This window comes from Calonectris borealis, chromosome 23 (genome assembly GCF_964195595.1).
Source record: "Calonectris borealis chromosome 23, bCalBor7.hap1.2, whole genome shotgun sequence".
NCBI classification, from domain to species: domain Eukaryota; kingdom Metazoa; phylum Chordata; class Aves; order Procellariiformes; family Procellariidae; genus Calonectris; species Calonectris borealis.
This window is the reverse complement of record NC_134334.1, coordinates 636,824-655,036: the sequence shown is the minus strand read 5'-3', so window position 1 is coordinate 655,036 and position 18,213 is coordinate 636,824. Positions and strand designations below refer to the sequence as shown.

General features: G+C 55.7%; 3 protein-coding genes across 8 annotated transcripts; 2 read left to right on the top strand and 1 right to left on the bottom strand.

Moving 5' to 3' along the window:
• Positions 1-667: 667 nt before the first annotated feature.
• NOL9 (nucleolar protein 9) lies at positions 668-7,744 on the bottom strand. Of its 3 annotated transcripts, XM_075172143.1 has the most exons (12): positions 7,553-7,744; positions 7,256-7,481; positions 6,929-7,056; positions 6,604-6,742; positions 5,931-6,027; positions 5,087-5,184; positions 4,125-4,286; positions 3,640-3,928; positions 2,656-2,767; positions 2,113-2,290; positions 1,334-1,467; positions 668-1,002 (listed from the first exon to the last, which is right to left on the bottom strand). In XM_075172143.1, exons 1-12 carry the CDS (start codon positions 7,742-7,744, stop codon positions 874-876), a joined length of 1,884 nt encoding a protein of 627 aa, XP_075028244.1. In that variant the 3' UTR covers positions 668-873. The 3 variants fall into 3 exon arrangements, with proteins under 3 accessions (XP_075028244.1, XP_075028245.1, XP_075028246.1); XM_075172144.1 differs by lacking the exon at positions 6,929-7,056 and having other exon boundaries at positions 7,553-7,687; XM_075172145.1 differs by lacking the exons at positions 6,929-7,056; positions 7,553-7,744 and having other exon boundaries at positions 7,256-7,500.
• A 6-nt stretch (positions 7,745-7,750) lies between these two features.
• Positions 7,751-17,824, top strand: LOC142092304 (zinc finger and BTB domain-containing protein 48-like). 4 transcript variants are annotated; one of them, XR_012677005.1, is made up of 14 exons: positions 7,751-7,996; positions 8,083-8,389; positions 8,707-9,483; positions 9,890-10,102; positions 10,505-10,625; positions 13,312-13,474; positions 14,308-14,419; positions 14,829-14,921; positions 15,278-15,364; positions 15,769-15,886; positions 16,444-16,580; positions 16,994-17,158; positions 17,290-17,378; positions 17,462-17,650. XR_012677005.1 is itself a non-coding variant. In XM_075172137.1 (14 exons), the coding sequence occupies exons 1-14, from the start codon at positions 7,848-7,850 to the stop codon at positions 17,756-17,758; spliced, it is 2,865 nt and encodes a 954-aa protein (XP_075028238.1). In that variant the 5' UTR covers positions 7,833-7,847; the 3' UTR covers positions 17,759-17,824. The 4 variants fall into 4 exon arrangements, 3 of the variants coding, with proteins under 3 accessions (XP_075028239.1, XP_075028238.1, XP_075028241.1); XM_075172137.1 differs by having other exon boundaries at positions 7,833-7,996; positions 15,732-15,886; positions 17,462-17,824; XM_075172138.1 differs by lacking the exons at positions 17,290-17,378; positions 17,462-17,650 and having other exon boundaries at positions 16,444-17,158.
• LOC142092313 (taste receptor type 1 member 1-like) lies at positions 10,623-12,667 on the top strand. The gene has a single exon (XM_075172157.1). The coding sequence runs from the start codon at positions 11,816-11,818 to the stop codon at positions 12,608-12,610; it is 795 nt and encodes a 264-aa protein (XP_075028258.1). The 5' UTR covers positions 10,623-11,815; the 3' UTR covers positions 12,611-12,667.
• Positions 17,825-18,213: the final 389 nt, after the last annotated feature.

Genomic DNA, 18,213 nt, shown 5'->3' with positions numbered 1-18,213 from the left:
CCCAGTGGGGCACAGACCAGGTAATGAGTGTCAGGCAAGACCAAGCACCCCAGTGCTCCATGCAGCACACAGGTAACAAGTTCCTCCCCACTTTCTTCCCATGTTAGCCTCTACCCGTACTGCAACGTATTTAGACAGAGCTGGAGGTAGACCCAAAGCTCCTCCCAGACTGGTGCCCAAGGCAAACCATAGCAACAGGGTACGTGGCCAGAGCCAGCCGTGAGGCAGAATGAAGCAGCGTCCCCAGCCACAGAGGGCTGCATGGGGCCGTCACCGAGGCGAGTCGCCACAGCGCAGAGACAAGCAGCGAGCGGCTGACTCCCTCCAGCGGCTGTATCTGCGGTCACCCAGGGAGAGAGAGAGGATTTTCTAACTTGCTCCTTCCTCCCCGTCTCCTTGACGAGTGAAACACCCAAAGATGCAGGTCAGCCACAATGCCAGAGAACCACCAGCACAAGCTTCTCCCCAGCCCATGAGCAGCCCAGGGTTATGGCTACTATGAAGTTACGCTCACGCCACTGCGGATCGCTCTCCGAAACCCAGAGCTAACCGAAGGCTAGACTTCAAACAGAGAACCGCTTCTGATTCAAGATAGAAACCACCCGCAGCTTGTATCAGCCGTGTCCAAGTCAACGTAGGCTGAGGAAAAAAGTTCAAACCAAACCAATGCTTTTAATAGATATTTATTACAAAACACCAAAATACAAACTGAAAATATAAAACATTATCAAAAACGGACATGCTGTAGTACCTACACCGGACACGTGCCCAGCGTCTCTCAGAGCTCTGTAGCACCCAGAGCTTCTGTGACCACACCTGTCTCTGGCCAGGCTCTTTACAAAACAAATCCCACGGTCCAAGGTCCCCAAGGCTTTAGGCATAATCACACTCGAACGCATACTCCCTCCTCTTGAAATGCTTCTTCTTTTTCAGCTTTCCAGACCCCAAGATGCTGTAGTTATAATCAGATGTGACATAGGGGATCTCTCCCTCAACTCCTTGCTGAGAACAGGAAAAACAAAACCAGAAATAACTTTAAGAACTCGTATCTTGAAGGGAGTGGGAAGCACTTTCCTCTACAGACTAACAAAGCTGACTAGTGGAAAGGCGCAAGCTGTCAACCGAACAAACCCTGCTCTGGTATCTGAAACACGAGAAGAACATTCTCTTCTCTCTTGTTTCTATGCATTAAGGACAATTTCCTATAGAGATAACCATCTGGTAATGCCCAAACACCTCCAGGCACGCATAAGCCTCAGAAACAAGAAAATGGAAAACCCGCCAGCCAGCCTAAGCTCAGCCGGCTTCCACCCTTTTCCCACACAGCTCCTACCTGGCCCACAAGAACACAGTTTGGGATAGCAATATTTCCAAGGAGCAGACAATTTACTAGTCTCAGGTTCTCCGGAGGCACTGGTGTCAGAACGTGGTAAAGCTTCTTCTCCATCTCAACCCCACGGACAATTCCTGAAAAAAAAAATACACGCAAAGTTCAGTCTTAACTCTGCCTGATCATTTCGGACTGTATAACCAGATGCAGCCAAAGCTCTTTAAATAAACGGCTCTTCTAGAACCAAGAGAAGGATTTGAGACACATCTTGAGAAAAACCTGCATTGCTGTATCCCACTTTTCCAGTATCTCAGCATACATACGAACGGCTACTTCCCAAACCACCTATCCTTGTTCACTGGTACATTCCTACAGAAACTCGACGAGCTCACTGTTAAACTCCAAGTCAGAACTCCAATATTAAATCAAGTCGTAGAAGGAAACTGACAGACAACTAAAAGAATTTTGCATAAGCCACGTGGAATCTGCTTTTGAGAACATCAATCCAGAAAGCAAGTAAATTGCTAAGTTATGAAAGAGTGAGAGAAGCAAGCTACAAAAGGTGCCGCTCAGTGGTATTCCCCATAGCTGTTACCACAAGTTAATGAAAACCAAAAGACTTGAAGCACAGCTTGTAATAGAAGAGAATACATGATTATTCTTTTATCTCATCCCACTGTTTCAGTTGTTTTTGAAAGAGAAGGCAATTCCATCACTCTGCAACCTATCTGTTAAAACACGATAGGTGAGAACGCAGCTCAAGGTTTCCCAGGCTTGCTCACCGAAGCCAAGGCAATCACAGACTGGTGTCTGTGTCAGCAAGACTGGCCCGTCCGTTTGGCATCTGATTTCATCCGGTATCCTGCAGAGCCCGACCCAGCTGGCGTTCACTGCATACATGATGTTGGTAGGAGCAACATCGGTGTGAATAACCCTGAGTGCAACAGCACTGAAAGGTACCTGAGAGGATAAAAAAAAGAAGAAAACAACTCTATCATTGGCTCAACATCACCTTAGTTCAAGTTCAAAGATAATGCCAAGTAGATAAAACCTGAAAGCTCCCAACCCACACCTGCAGACACATATTATCTCAGTGGCAAACACAGTTTCAACACTAACAACTGAACACGCAGAATACACGTGCCACACTGACATCTCCACAAAAACCCTACTTCTAGATACACTGAATGAAGTAATTATCTTTTTGCAGATTACAGAGCGTTTTTCCCTCTTCCGAAAAACATTTGCAGTACAAGCAGAACTGTCAATTACTACGCTCTGGGCTCTCTACAACATCTCCAAGCCTTTCAAAAACGCTCATTTACCTGATATGGCACAAGACTGTGCAGCGGAAGCACCGCCCCTACATCTGGGGACTGCAGCTGACCCAGGTAACCCAGTATGGACATGTCACGCAAGATGCCACTATGTACTCGCCTGGAAAAATAACCACAACAGATCAAGGAGAGGCAGCACACCTTCACACAGCAATTCAAACCAGATACCCTGGACATTCACACGTACGCCATGCACTATTAGCCATTATTTCACACAAGTTTAGGTTTTAAAACTTTTATCACTGAACAAAATTTAGAGCTATGTTTTTATTACCTCTAAGGCATCGTAGGATTTAGGTTATTGTTTCAACTTTAAAAAGGCATTAATTAACAAGGGTGGTGTTTGTTTTCTTTTATTTCTTAAACAAAGTCTGTTATTAGATAATAGCTCCCTTCTCCAACCCTGATGTCCGCACACCTTTCAGTCAGTCAGTCAGAAGACAGAGCAACACATTTATTTTCTTAAATAGCTCATTCGTGAAGGTTGAGTCAAAAAAAGCACTTAAAATTGGCAACAAAGGCCCAAGGTCCAGAAAAATAAACATTTTGGAAATGCTCAAAGTATCAGAGAAATTAAGAAATAATGTGATCATCATCCAGGTCTGTAAGAAAGAAGCAAGGAACCTCCCAGTAAAAAAAAAAGGAGACATAATAGTCAATGATTCCCTGGAAGTCATGCCCAGGGTAAAATTAAATAACTGACAGTAGTTTTGGAAGTAGAGTAGGGAGGAACAACCCCTTCCACACCCCAGCCTAAAAAACAACCCTACATGAACCTCTCCCCAAACACAATACCCAGAAAACCCAAACAAACAACACCCAAACATAACCCCCTAATAAGTAAACTAGTAAGCTCTGACCGATTTAATGGAGCTCTTGAGGCCAAAGCAAAGCAAGAGCCTTTACCATCAGGACTACGCATGATTTTGTTAAGCCCACTAACCACTACATAGCACTAAACTTTGTACTTACGCTTCACCTGCAACCCCTGCTCGAGGGAATTCTGGATGGACGTACAGCAACTTATACTCGGGAGCCAATGCATCTCCCTCCCCTTCAGAGGGCTTCCAGTTCTCCCCTCCACTTGTACCCATCTGCTTGCATTTGGCTTGCTGTTTGCCTTTGGTGTACAGGCCAGGAGTGAGATGAACATACTCTGGGGTGAGCGGAGCCATGGCCTTCCAGTCGTACACGTCCATCTGAACAATGTGGCTGGGTGACAACAGCCGAATGATATCCATCAGAAGCAGCAACCCCTCACCTTTAGGGAGCAGAGAAAACACGATTGCTGCCACTACATAAACAGGTTGGAATGCTGTTACGGAAGACCAGCACTAGCTCAAGGGAGGTAAGCTGTATTTTCTGGTTCCGGACTCTCTAGAAAGCATGGTGGTGTACCACTACGATTATTACCTTCCTTCCGCACCACCTCTTGAGAACAGATTTATCCCGTTTACCTTTCACCCAGCCCATGGTGTTGATGACTAAAGGCACTTCCTTCTTGTAGGAGCTGAACACGTACTTCACGACATCAAGGTATCTTTCCGTGTCCTGCTCACAACTAGTCTGTCCATAGTACACCATCTTACGTGGTGTTTGCTGATGCGTGAATGGTGGACCTGAAAAAGCAAGCAGCAAACCTCTAGTGGTTTCAGCAAGTCAAATCAAAAAACTCCCATCCCTGTAGCACCTACACGCAAATCCCTTCCGAAATCATGTCCTCTTCACACGCTAACAGTTCTTCTTGTACAGCCTACACCTACGGAGAAACTATTCTGTCACTTGGAAGACTTCATGCTAGGAGTTTTGTTTGTTTGGGGTATTGGGGTTTCTTCTTGTTTGTTTTAAATCACTGGTTACACATTTATGAATTTTAAAACAACAATCCTCTATGCCAGACTATCCAAAAAGTAAACCAGTCTGGCCATATTCCTTTTTAGACAGCGACCCAAATGTGCAAGACCACAAATACCAGCAATTTCTCTGGCTTTAGTTTTTTTACGTTCGTAAGAACAGCCCCCAACTTATGCGAATCCACTTAGTATTTCTCAAGCTAGTTTTAGTATCTACGGATACTAAAAACTGGGAAAGACTTTCCCAAAGAGACCTTTCAAATCTGAAATGCTGAAAATCCACTTTGACATGCCACAGCCTGTTCCACCACTTTATAAACAACTATCTTCTGCCCTCTTCAGAACAGAAAAAACAAGCAGGGAGAACAGCTCCACGTTACTTAGCCAGATTTTCACATGGAGCTTAGATGCCCCTACCAAGAAAACCTTTACAGCCTTTGTTTTATTTTCTATATGCACCTTTGACAAATGTGGCAACTTCCCCTGAAGTACAGCCTCTACTCAGAAAGCACCTTCTGGAAATGAAACAGGTTTCTGGCAACTGCAGAAAATGGCAAAACACGTACCAAGAATTGGCTCTGTTATGTTACTTAAAGACACACATCCGGGCGGCGTAAATTCGGTTTGACCTATGTCACATTCCATATACTCAACCGAGGGAAGGCTGCAGTGAAAGAAGCCTGTATGTTAGCATCCACTTAAAAAAAAGAAACGGGACAGACGAGGAACACATCAGAAGCACAATGTGATTTTGTTCCAGGCCATCAAAATTAAATTCTTGAACATAATCAAAGCATCACCTGTCTCTCTCCTTCCCCCACTTGAGGGAGTATTAAGTGAGAATGTAAAAAGCTCACCTACAGTTCAATATCATATTACAGTAGCTCCATACCCATCCAGCCTTAAGAGAAGTGGCTAGAACGATAATCAGAGGTGGCAGTAATCAGTGTACCGCCTCTCCCACACTAACTGGGCACCTGGAGACCAGCCATACGCGATTTATAAACTTTATAATCTTTATTTTAAGTGGTCAGGAGAATAAGCTTCTATACCCTGCTCCGCCAAGAATCTTCAAATACCCTAACAAATTATAACTTACTCTGTGTTTTTAAGTGTTGTAACTCCCAATTCCTTACTGAACCCTAAATGCTCGGTGCCCAATTTGTTCACATACTTCAAGACAGCAATTTAGTAGTATTTCAATAGAAATGTTTCAGTAGTCAACTGAACCCAAGACAACTGAACCCAAGACAGGAATGCCTATTTCTCCTGATTTTTGTTTGTTTGTTTTTGAAAGATAAGCCACCTTCCAGTTGTAACTGCTTTTCTGAGAACCTTTGCAGGCAGCTTTTTTCCTTCTCCTAAATCCCATGCAGTACTTAAAAACTTGTAGAACATGAAAAGACTCACCGATTCAGTAACAGATTAATCAGGTATCTGTTAAATGTCGATTTCCCAGTGTTTTTTGGGCCACACACCAGAACCATGGGGACACCTTCATCTTCCGCTGGAAAAACAAACATACTCTGAAATGGACCAATGCTGTCAGTTATCCTGATGTGCCCCGTTTACATAAATTTGTTAAAAAACAAAAAAACCAAAAACATTTGAAAAAACCTACAGACTCTGGCCTGACTAGGATATATTTTAATTAAACAGAAAAAAAAAACATTAAAGAGAAGCGAGTTACGAGTACCAGTATAAAGGAAAAGGCTCCTGAAGTAAGCAGCACGCACTAAAACCCTGCATGTATGAACTCCAATTGCTCACGGCATTTTAGATGTTGCTGGATAAGTAAGCGGGTGTTTCTTCTACCGGCTACAAAACAGAGCAAAATGAGAGTTCTGATGTCAGACTGAGAAGTGCCTCTACAGCAGCAAGCTGCCTGTTTGGTAGCAGCGGCACTAATCCACTCGAGGTGATGCACAAGCTCAAGACTCCACTATTCAGGAGAAAAACATGACCCTCAATCAGTACCTGTCACAGGGCACACTCTCCCTAACTTTAACTCACGAAAAGCCTCGTGAATTTCCTATCTTCAGGCTACTAAAGCCCCCAACCTCACAAAGCGCATGCCACTCACCACAGCACGCTTGAATCAGCTCCTCCAGGGCCAGGAACATGCTCTCTGACACCAGCAGCCCGCGGTCGGGGCTACACTTCACGATGCCAACAGATGCCAGAACTGCATCTTCTGGCGTGAAGCTGGGTTCTTCCTTTTTCTAGAGAAGAGCGGAAAAATGCTTAGAGGTGTGCGTAATACCTTGTAGCTGTGTTGCTGGGCACTGACAGGCATGCTAAGTGGGGCAGCCGCCTCTCGCTGTGCACGAGGCCTGTTTTGGGGAAGGCACGGCATCTGCGCTGCCGCCCAGGGCGGAGTGGGCATCACGACGTCCTCTGGGTCTCACCTGGGGCTCAAAGAGCCGCGACAGTGGCAGGTGGCTCAGCAGGAACCGCGTCACTGGCGTGTCCAGGTGCTCCAGCAGCACCACGGCGCACTCCGGCGAGAACCGCGCCATCACCTTCACCCGCGCCTCTGCAACGGGGGGAGAGCGCTGCCCTCAGCCCACGCTAAAGGACGGTGGCAGCGCCGCACGCGAAATGGCGGACGCCCCGCATAGAAAATGGCTGCCTCCCCGCACAGCACGCAAAATGGCGGCCACCCGCACCGCACGCAAAATGGCGGACCGCAACCGGCGGGTCCCCCTGCGCCTTCCACCCCTGCTGGCACTCACGGCGGCGGACGCTGTGCGCCCGCATGGCGGCGCGGGCGGCGGCGCGGAGCTGTCGGAGGTCGGCGGTGGGCAGGCGGTCGGCGGGCAGCGCCTCCAGGGTGAGCGCGCAGTGGGTGGCTGGCGAGAAGACCGGCAGCCCCGGCTGGTGCGAGGCGACGGCGAAGCCCAAGAGACGGACGGCGCCATAGAGGCAGCGCAGGCGGCATTTGCCGGTGAAGGTCAGCGCCTGCGGGGAGAGAGGGCGGTGAGGCGGCGGCGGAGAGGAGGAAAGCCGCGGCGGGGCCGGTAGGTACCCACCTGCCGCGGCGCCAGGAGGAGAACGGCGGCGCCCTCCGCCGCCTCCACGGCCGCCAGGCCCGCCTCGGCTGGTGGCACCATGCCGGCGCGGGCGAAGGAGGCGGCGAATTCCCTCCACGCCGCCTCCGCCCGGCCCCCACGGGACGGGGCCCGGCGGGGGCGGCGGGCCGCCGGGCCGCGCCGCGCGGGCATGGCGGCCTCAGCCTCCCTCCGCCTCCTCCTCCGGGGCCGCCCCTCGGCCGAGCGCCGCCCGCCCCGTTAAGAGGCGCCGCCCGCCACCCGGCACCGCCCCGCCATGCTGCTGCCCGCCCTGCTCTGCCTCTGCGCGACCGCCGCCTCCGCCTCCTTCACCTGCCGCGGCGACTACCGCCTGGCCGGCCTCTTCCAGATGCACACGTCGGCTCCGCGGGCCGCCGCCCGGCCGCTGGTGGACGGCTGCGACGAGTGAGTCCCCCTCGCTGCGCGTCGCCCTGTTTTCCCCCCCAAAATGCGTTTTTTCCTCCCTGAAAGCCACTTTTGCGTTCGTGCAGTGCCGCTACCTTCAAGAGCCACGGCTACTGCCTGTCCCAGGCCATGCGTTTCGCCGTGGAGGAGATAAACAACTCCAGCGCCCTCCTCCCCAACGTCACCTTGGGCTATGACATCCACGACACCTGCTCGGAGCCCACCAGCCTCCATGCCACGCTGCACGCACTCACCCAGAAAGGTGGGCGGGAGGTCAAGGTGCTCCCCACCTTCCGCCACTACGAGCCCAAAGCAGTGGCCATCATTGGGCCTGACAGCACCCGTCTGGCCCTCACCACAGCAGCCGTCCTTGGCGTCTTCCTCGTACCGCAGGTAAGTGCAGCTCCCCCTGCACATGAAGAAAAGGGCCCCTGAGGAGTAATGGTCTGAGGGAGGACGTGCTGGGAGCTGAGGAGCCAGCCTGAGCTGCCTTGGCCCAGGTCTCTTCCCAGGGACTGTCAGCTGGCAGGCAGGAATTGTGGCTGGCTCACCGTCCTTCAAAGGTTTTGCTCGCAGCAGTGCGTTTGGCTCCAGGTCCGCTGCCTGCCCAGCCCCAAGTCTCTTCAGGAGATGGGCTGCCTGGGCCATTAGCTCTTACGGTGCCACTGCCTGGGGGACCGCAACCCCCTTTCTACTGGCTTCCTTTGCAGATTAGCTACCAAGCCTCCTTGGAGACGCTGAGCCTGAAGCGGTTCTACCCCTCGTTCCTGCGCACCATTCCCAGCGATAGGCAGCAAGTGAAGGCCATCTTCCTGCTGCTGCAGCAGTTTGGGTGGACTTGGGTGGCTCTGCTGGGCAGCGACAATGCCTATGGCAGGAACGGCTTAGGCGCCCTCTACAAGCTGCTGACTGCAAGCGAAGTGTGCGTTGCCTACCAAGGCATCATCCCCGTCAACAAGGACGCCAGCAGCCCGGAGCTCCACAACCTGGTCAGAGTCCTCACGGACGTCAGGGTCAATGTCACGGTCGTTTTCTCCAACAGACAAAGCGCCCGCGCTTTCTTTGAGGTGGTGGTCCAGCGGAACATCACGGGCATGGTGTGGGTGGGCTCCGAAGACTGGTCGTTAGCCCAAACACTCTGGCAGGTGCCTGGCATCCAAAGCATCGGCTCAGTGATTGGGATGTCAGTTGAGAAGACGGAGTCCACGATGCTGGAACGCTTTGAATCTTGGAGGACGGCAGAGGAAAGCCCTGCGGCTGAATGTGCTGGCAGCACAGGGGCAGGTGGAGGAATTGGAGAGAGCGCCCAGCTGGACTGCACCCAGCGCTGCACCGGCTGCCACTCGCTCAGCGCTGCCCCTGATGTGTACGACGCTCAAGCATCCTTCAACGTATACTCAGCTGTGTACGCTGTGGCCCACGGCCTCCACGACCTGCTGGGCTGTGCCTTGGGGGCATGCAGCAAAGGCACAGTCTATCCCTGGCAGGTAAGAGCAATACGAGGAAGGATCTTACTTGTGGAAGAAGATCCAAGAGGACCCTTCCTCACAAGGAAGGATTTTCCCCTCGTGCCCAGGGGTTTTCTCTCCCTCTGAAAGGCTCGTGTCACAGCTGAAGAGCCTCTTGGGCTTCAGCTGCCCATCACAGTCAAAGCAGCCTGGACCTAGACCCAGACCCCTGCCCTAGATCACTTCTGTTCCTCTACCGCCAGCCCCTCACAGAAACCTAGAAGGGACTTTCTGCAGCTGGGTGTACGCTAGCTGTTGGGGGGTTGGAAAGAGGAGCCAGAGCAGAGAAGGGGCCCTCTAGCACATCTCCCTGCCGAGACAAGGCACTCCTCAGCGGGAGTCTCGTCATTGGGAAGGGCTCTTCTCTTACTCTTCTGTTTTACAGCTCTTACAAAAAATCAAGCAAGTAAACTTCACCCTGCACAAAAGCCACATCTCTTTTGACGCCAATGGGGACATCCGTAAAGGCTACGCCATTGTCATGTGGAACTGGAGCGGCCCGAGCTGGGCTTTCGATGTGATAGGAACTTTCAGTGTGAACCCCGACAGGCTGAACATTGACCAGGGCAAAATCCTCTGGCACACAAAAGATCACCAGGTACTGTTCTGCATCCAGATCTCATTTATTGCTTACTGCCAAGCCAGCTACATCCCCAACATTGCCAGTTCTGGGGTATTTCCCCATAGCAGGACAAAAATGAGGGTAGACAGAGGTGGTATGGGGGGGATGATCTGCGTTGTGAGTATCAGCTTTCATCCTTCCAAAAAACAAGCAGGGCACATGAACCAAAAAGGCTCTTACTTTTACCTTTAAACAGTCTCATTTTCCCACCACCTCTATAAGAACCACAACATGGCGAGCTCTTGGCTCCTGCCCAAGGTCTGTCTTGAAAGCTGGTAGCAAGCTGCCCAAACGCTGCCAGGCCCAGGCCTGGCGCTCAGCGAGGCGCCCTGCTGCCCGCCCCGCTCGCTTGCCTGACCCTCGCCGTGCTCCCGACAGGCTCCCACCTCGGTGTGCTCTGAGGCCTGTCAACCCGGGGAGAAGCGGCTGCAGCAGAGCCACCACCGATGCTGCTTCAGCTGCGTGGCCTGTCCATCAGGAACCTTCCTGAACAGATCAGGTCAGTATGCCCTGGAGGGCTGCTCCCTCCTCTTCCTTCCCGCTTGGCTCCCCTGCCCGCACCCTGCCTCCTCCTCCCGTCAGCTCCTTGGTTCTGTCTTGCCGTTCGCCCAGCCTCTTCCCTCTCCCTCTCTCTTCCTCCCTGTGGTCAGTTAAAACCTCTGAGCTGACCTGAACGTGGTCGATCTGACTACCATTTGCTTACATGTGGGTATGCAAAGCCCACGCCCTGCACTTTCTGGGGAGCACTGCTCACAGGTGGGCCCACGCAGTCAAATAGACCGTGGAGATGGCGCCGGCAGAGCCCCTTCTCCTGCGGCCAGGGGACAAGAGACATCCGTCCCGACAGCCGTTTCCTGCACCACATCCTCTGGGAGGGAAATTTGACCCAGTGGTTGCCTTTGTGCCCCAGATGGCACTCAGGGCTTCCGCACATGGCGGTCACCAGCAGCTGGCATATGGAAATGTCCCCTGCCTGGAACAGGCGGCAGGAATCTCCTGTCTCAGAGTCACCAACCACAATGACAAACCCCTTCCTGGCAGCTGGTCACTAGGCAGCCTCGGCCCGCACTTGGGCTGAGGGGGGCGGAAACAGCCAGCTCCAGGTAACAGCGGGAGCGGGGAGCCCCCAAACACAGCCGGTCAGCATTACTGTCCCATACGCCGGCCTGCAGAACAGGGGCTGCTGCAGACCTGTCCAGGCCTTCACATGTTACTGCTGAACACACAAGCCCCTTTCCCACCCACGTGCCCCTGAGCCTCAGCTCACCCAGCTGAGCTCCTGCGGGCCCTGTGCCTCTCAATCCAAGCAATGGACTTTTGGGAAGTCCATTGGGGGGACTTTTCTGGCGAGGGTCTTTCGGGAAAAGAGCCCCCTCTGCTCCTCAAGGCTTGGAAGCGCCCAAAGGGAAGGAGCAGGATGTGAGGAGTGGGCAGCTCTCGCAGAGAAACTGGGGGGCTGCGAGGGCAGGGTGCTCCACTGCGGCAGATCTCTTACCGGGGTCCGTGGTGTGCGAGGTGCCTCTGTCACCACCTGGGCTCGTGTCCTCCGCAGACCTCTACAGCTGCCAGTCCTGTGGGGTAGACGAGTGGGCCCCAGCAAGGAGCGAAGCTTGCTTCAATCGCACCATCGAGTTTCTGTCCTGGTCCGAACCCATCTCCTGGGCACTGCTGACCTTGACCGTCTTCCTCATGCTGCTCATGGCAGGGCTGGCCGTCCTCTTTGCCCTGAATGCCTCCACACCGGTGGTCAAGTCTGCGGGCGGGAAGATGTGCTTCCTCATGCTAGGCTCTCTGGCCTGTGCCTGCAGCAGCCTCTTCTGCTTCTTCGGGGAGCCCACCCGGCATGCGTGCCTGCTGCAGCTCCCCCTCTTTGCCATCAGCTTCACCGTCTTCCTCTCGTGCGTGGCGACACGCTCCTTCCAGATCATCTGCATCTTCAAGCTGAACGCACGCTGGCCGGCCCTCTACGAGGCCTGGCTGCGGCACAGGGGACCGCTGCTCTTCATCGCCGCCAGCACGGCGGCCCAGGCGGTGCTGTGCCTGGCCTCGGAGGCCGCCAGCCCCTCGGCGCCGCGCAGGGACTACGGCGCGTCCGCCGAGCAGGTGGTGCTGGAGTGCGCCCCGAGCGCCGCGGCGAGCAGGACCGCCGCCGCCGCCTACACCGTGCTGCTCAGCGCCTGCTGCTTCGCTCTCAGCTACGCGGGCAAGGACCTGCCCGCCAGCTACAACGAGGCCAAGTGCCTCACCTGCAGCCTGTTCCTGCACCTCGCCTGCTCCGCCGCCGTCCTCTGCACGCAGGGCACCTTCCGCGGCCGGGAGGCGGCGGCGGCCCGGGTGCTCGGCGCCCTCTGCACGCTCGGCGCCCTGCTGGGCGGCTACTTCCTCCCAAAGGCCTTCGTCATCCTGCTGCGGCCGCGCCTCAACACGCCCGAGCACTTCCAGATGGCGATCCAGCGCTACACGCGGCGCCTGGCCGCCGCCTGAGCCGCGGGGAACGCGGGGCACCCGACCCGCCGCCTCCGCCGGGCCCGCCTCCCTCTGGCTGCGGCGTCCGCGCGTCACATCCGGCGCGCCGGCAGCCGGCGCGCCCTTGCGCCACATCCGGCGCGCTGCCAAGATGGCGGCGGAGCGCGGGGCCCGGTAGTGGCGCGGCCATGGCGGCGGCGGCGGCGCACAGTGTCCGCGTCCTGCGGGAACTAAACCGGCAGCGCGCGGCGGGGCAGTTCTGCGACGCGACGCTGGGCGTGGGCGGGCGGGAGTTCCGCGCCCACTGGCCGGTGTTGGCCAGCTGCTCCCGCTTTTTCCGCGCCCGCGGCCCCGGCGGGCCGGTGGCGCTGCCCGAGGGCCTCGCCGACACCTTCCAGCTCCTCCTCGACTTCTTCTACACCGGCCGCCTGGCGCTCACCGCCCACAACCGCGCCCGCCTGCTGGCCGCCGCCGAGCAGCTCGGCGTGCCCGACGCCGTGGCGCTCTGCCGCGCCTTCCGCCCCGCCGCCCCCCGCCAGCGGCCCCGCCGCGCCGCCGCCGCCGCTCCGAGCCGCCCGGGGGAGGCGGACATCGCGGCCGCGGCGCCCCCGCAGCCCGGCGGCCCCGCGGTGCGTGAGGGGGACGGGAGGAGGGGAGAGGGGAAGGGGGGCGGCCGCCCGGCGGGGCAGGCGCGGTGACGGCCGCCTGTTCCCTCGCAGGCCACCCCCCCGGCCCCGGAGGAGGCGGCGGGCGACGGCGGGCGGGGGGACAGCGACGCCGAGTCCCTTCCCGAGAAAAAGGCCCTGCGGAGCAAAAAGAACCCCCCCCCGGGGAAGGCGCCCGGCAGTGCAGGGGCGGCGGGGTCACCAGGGAGCAGAAAAGGTACAGCGGTGCCGGTTGAGTGCCCCACATGTCATAAAACCTTCCTCAGCAAATATTACCTTAAAGTGCACAACAGGTAAACGCTCCGACTTTTTCTTCCCCTTGCGTTCGTGCATAGGGACTTGTGCTGCGCTGCCCCGCGAGGCTCTGCCCCTTCCCACCGGCTCTTCCCCGGGGGGTGGGCGAATGGCATTGCTTGCAGCCAGCTGGTCTCAACGCCTCAGTGTCCCCCGGGATGGAAAGGGAGGTTCCCTTTTCCCTGGGGCAGGGTTGCTTTCAGCTGGGGGGTTTATACGTCTCCGAAGCCCACAACGACTGTCCTGGGCTTCTGCTCTCAGGGTTCAGAGCCGGCCCAGCTCAAAAAGAAGGCATTGAGGGGCTCTTACAGGGGACGATGGCAAACCATCCTTCTGGGCCTTCAGAATCATGGGCTGTGGGGGAATTTCCCTGGGGTGTGGGGAGCACACCAGTGTGGCCGGGCGCTGCGAGGAGCTTCGGGGTTGATAACCAAGGGCAAAGCAGGTGCCTGCAGAGAGGGCACGAGCTCCAGCTTTGCTCATCTGCAAGGGGCGAACGTTAGCCCTGCGAAATTGAGGTTTCGTGGAGCGCAGCGGGTACCAACAGTTTGACTGTGCTCCGATGGGATCAGCAAAGCTGGTGTAAAAGGCGGCTTTTGGGCAACTGTGAATATTGGTGCTGGGAGGGTGTGTAAAAGCTGCCTGGTCCTTCCCTCTCCCTTCCCAGTTCCTTCCCAGCATCCTCACCGGGCCTGTTCTTGCGTCTCTACTGTCGGACTGGCAGTGACGGATCCTCTCCGTTTGTATTCCTCCTAGGAAACACACTGGAGAAAAGCCATTTGAATGTTCCAAATGCGGCAAATGTTATTTTAGAAAAGAGAATCTCCTGGAACATGAAGCCAGAAATTGCATGAACCGATCTGAGCAGGTATGCCCGGGAAGCTGCCACCGGTGGTCTGGAAAGCGGCTGTTGTTTTGCAGGATTGGAATTAGAGCCTTTTTCCAGCCACAGTCCACGTCGCACTCGGCTACCGAGTGCAAAAACCCCTCATCACCACTGTATGGCATGTGTACCACAGCCGGGACCTCCCCCCAGTCCCTCTCTTGGATTAGGACAGCAAAAGCTTTTGACTGATTTACCAGACCTCTCATTTTGTCTGTTTTTTTCAAGCCCACAAGGACACTCATTGTACCGTAAGAGATCCAGATCGCTACAGGCGCGGGTTAAATGTCATAACCAGGTCCCAGCGCCCGAGTGCCAAGCGCTGGTCTGAATTGCGGGCTTCGCGTCGGACTCTTGGTTCTGCAGAAGCCGATGCTTCCCCTGTCTCTTGCAGGTTTTCACGTGTTCGGTCTGCCAGGAAGTGTTCAAGAGGCGAATGGAGCTGCGGCTGCACATGGTGTCGCACACGGGGGAGATGCCGTACAAGGTCAGCAGTGCCTGCCTTCGACGTCCCTACGAATGGCTGCTAGGCACTGGCATGAAGGAAGAGGGGGCAAGCCTTTCTGTTTTGGGGCAGCCTGACCCAGCCCATCAAGGGAGCCGAGCGCACCGGCTCCCTTCCCTGGTCTGCGGCAGCTGAGAGTCGTTCCCCATCTCTGAGCCAGAACGTGCTCCAGGGAGGCACCAAAGCCAGGTGCTTTCTGTGGCCTTACCAGGGATTTGTGTTCCATGTCAGAACAGTGCTCCCCTGCCCGGTGCGCTGGCGTGCCACCGGTCCTCTCTGCGCACCAAAATCACTGTTTGGGGGCGGCTGGAAGCTGACCCTCCTCTCCTGTCTTCCAGTGCTCCTCCTGTGCCCAGCAGTTCATGCAGAAAAAGGACCTGCAGAGCCACATGATAAAGCTGCATGGCGCGCCAAAGCCCCACGCGGTAAGGGGAGCAGGCGGCAGTGGGGTTTTGACAGGGAATTATCCTGCGCTCAGGCCTGGCCTAGACAGCAGCACCCATTGTCCTGTCTGGCTCTGTTCAGTGAGGCAGGGAGTTACAGAGCTGCTGGAAACAGGTTTTTTGGCCGATAGACCCAAGTACTGACCAGCATTTTGCTTTTGTCAGGCTGTCTCATCTCATTAGGCATCTTGGAACTGGGGGTGCTGCCGCAGCTGGCCACAGTGGGGGCCCCAAAGCAGCAGCGGCAGGCAGAGGGACGGGTCTTGGGTGGCGAGTCGGTCTGTTGTGTATACACTGCGAACCGCGCCCGGCGAGCTGCCTAACCCTGCGCTCTCCTGTGGCATTGCAGTGCTCAACCTGCTCCAAGTGCTTTCTGTCTCGGACAGAGCTGCGCCTGCACGAGGCCTTCAAGCACCGGGGAGAGAAGCTGTTTGTCTGCGAGGAGTGTGGGCACAGAGCCTCAAGTCGCAACGGCCTGCAGATGCACATCAAGGCCAAGCACAGGTATGACGTGGCCTGTGTTCTCCCGTCTGTCACTCTGGTTCTCCTGGCTGCGCTTCCTCCCCGGAGGGTCCGGCTGGGTGGTGCTGGGGAGAGGAGTTGGCTGGGGGGCAGCAAGCACTCCCTTTCCTGGAGGTGCTGGGCTGAAACTTCTGCCAGAAATCCGATGTGGGGCCAGCCGGCATTCTGCTTTTCTCTCTTCCAAAGGAAGTGCAGACTGTTGGTCACACACTCGGAAGAAGTGCTGTAGTAATGCAGGTGATAAGCGAGGCTCATTAGCCTAGCTAATTCGTGTTCTTGAAGTGGCAAGCACGTGGCAGCTTGGCACACTCATCCTTAGCATTCTGTTTCCTGGGCTGGTTATAATGCCCAGGGGCGGGAGGCTCCAGCTCGGGAGCTTGTGGCTGCAGAATAGCATTTGTAGGACTCCAAAATACTTTAGTTTGAGAGGGGTTGAAGTAGGATTTAATTACAAGAACTTTGGGTGAGGAGCAGCAGCTAACCTGAAGGGCTGAAGCTGGCAAAGGCAGAGATGAAGGTAATGTTTCTCCTGCCCGCAGAAACGAGCGGCCCTACGTTTGCGAGTTCTGCCACCATGCCTTCACGCAGAAAGCCAACCTCAACATGCACCTGCGCACGCACACGGGCGAGAAGCCTTTCCAGTGCCACCTCTGCGGCAAGACCTTCAGGACGCAAGGTATCCCCCCGGGTGCGCGGCTGGGGCTGGTAGTGCTGAGCACCGTGCTCCGGCATCCAGGACCTCCAGAAAGCAGCTGTGCTGCGAAACCCGCCTTCTGCCCACTTCCCCTGGGGAGCAAAGCCACGCTCTTGTGAGCGTGTGCTAACGCCGAGGAAGGCACGTTCCTGTTATCTCCGTTACCCTTGTGGCACAAAAGAGGAAGAAATTGATGAGTTTTCCCCAGTAACGGTTAGCCTGGACCAGCAGACCTGGTACTGCTTCTAAGCCTTCCTAACCAGTCTGGCACAGACCGACTGCACCGTGCACATGCGGTCTTCGCTGCGGCGTGGCTCGTACCTGAGCCCCGGGATGGGGGGCACGCGCCGCGCCGCTGACCCGCGGCTCTCCCCCTCTCCCCCCGCGAACGGCAGCGAGCCTGGACAAACACAACCGGACCCACACTGGGGAGCGCCCCTTCAGCTGTGAGTTCTGCGATCAGCGCTTCACGGAGAAGGGGCCCCTGCTGAGGCACATTGCCAGCCGGCACCAGGAGGGGAGGCCCCACTTCTGCCAGATCTGCGGGAAAACGTTCAAAGGTAACGGCCAGGGCGTCGAGCTTTCACATGGCTCTTTAGAAACTGCCCTCCTTTCTGCGGTGCGGGTGAGCATCACTGCGAGCCTGTACAGTGCGGTGCTGCTGCCAATGGGCTCTCGCTTCCTTTCTCAGCTGTGGAACAGCTGCGCGTCCACGTCCGCCGGCACAAGGGCGTGAGGAAGTTTGAGTGCACCGAGTGCGGCTACAAGTTCACGCGGCAGGTGAGGCCTTCCCTGGCTCCGGGGTGCTGCACTGGGGGAGCTGGCCCTCACCGGGCCTCTCGTCATGCCTCTTCCTTTTGCAGGCTCACTTGAGGCGCCACATGGAGATTCACGACCGGGTGGAGAACTACAACCCCCGGCAGCGGAAGCTGCGGAACCTGATCATCGAGGACGAGAAGGCCGTGGTGGTGGCGCTGCAGCCGCCCCCGGAGCTGGAGGTGGGCTCGGCCGAGGTGATCGTGGAGTCCCTGTCCCGCGGCTCCCTGCCCGAGGAGATCCCCATGCAGAGACTCTGCTCAAATGAGAACTTCTCTACGGCTGATGTGATTGAGCAATCGCTAATTATAACGACAACGATTCCCGAAGACTGTGAAACATAGCGTGACTGCCTGCGCGCGTCCTTCCTACCAAAACACAATAAAGCATTAGGCTGGAGCCACTCTCTGCCACGCTTGTTCTTTTCGAGTTGTGCATCCGCCCCTTCCCCTCCGTCCCCACAAAGCTCCCACCCCGGGTTGCAGGGAAATGAAGTTATAATGAAGTTATAATCAGGTCTCAAATGAAGCAACAAATGCGAAGCTACTCAGAATGGCTACTTAAATAAATGTACATATGCTGTATGAGGCGGGATGTGACTGAGAACTCTGTGTGTAATACTGTGAATTGCTTTTTAACGAGCTCCTGTTAAGGGGAGGGATGGCTGGCGCTCGCCTCCCCTTTCCTCCAGCGCTCTCACCTTGCGCCTGCAGCTCTGCCTTTGAGTCTAAAAGCTCACTATTAAAGCTTACCTTCCCGAAGAAAGTGCGGCTCTGCCCCGTTCCTTAAACACTTGCCA

Coding starts and splice junctions, on each gene's coding strand:
- NOL9 (XM_075172143.1), bottom strand. CDS start 7,744: ATGCCCGCGCGGCGCGGCCCGGCGGCCCGCCGCCCCCGCCGGGCCCCG. Junction 4,287..5,086: donor CATAACAGAGCCAATTCTTG/GTACGTGTTTTG, acceptor TTGCTTTTTCAG/GTCCACCATTCACGCATCAG. Junction 2,291..2,655: donor ACAGTCTTGTGCCATATCAG/GTAAATGAGCGT, acceptor TTATCCTCTCAG/GTACCTTTCAGTGCTGTTGC.
- LOC142092304 (XM_075172137.1), top strand. CDS start 7,848: ATGCTGCTGCCCGCCCTGCTCTGCCTCTGCGCGACCGCCGCCTCCGCC. Junction 7,997..8,082: donor CTGGTGGACGGCTGCGACGA/GTGAGTCCCCCT, acceptor GCGTTCGTGCAG/TGCCGCTACCTTCAAGAGCC. Junction 10,626..13,311: donor AACCTTCCTGAACAGATCAG/GTCAGTATGCCC, acceptor GTTCCCTCGCAG/GCCACCCCCCCGGCCCCGGA.
- LOC142092313 (XM_075172157.1), top strand. CDS start 11,816: ATGCTGCTCATGGCAGGGCTGGCCGTCCTCTTTGCCCTGAATGCCTCC.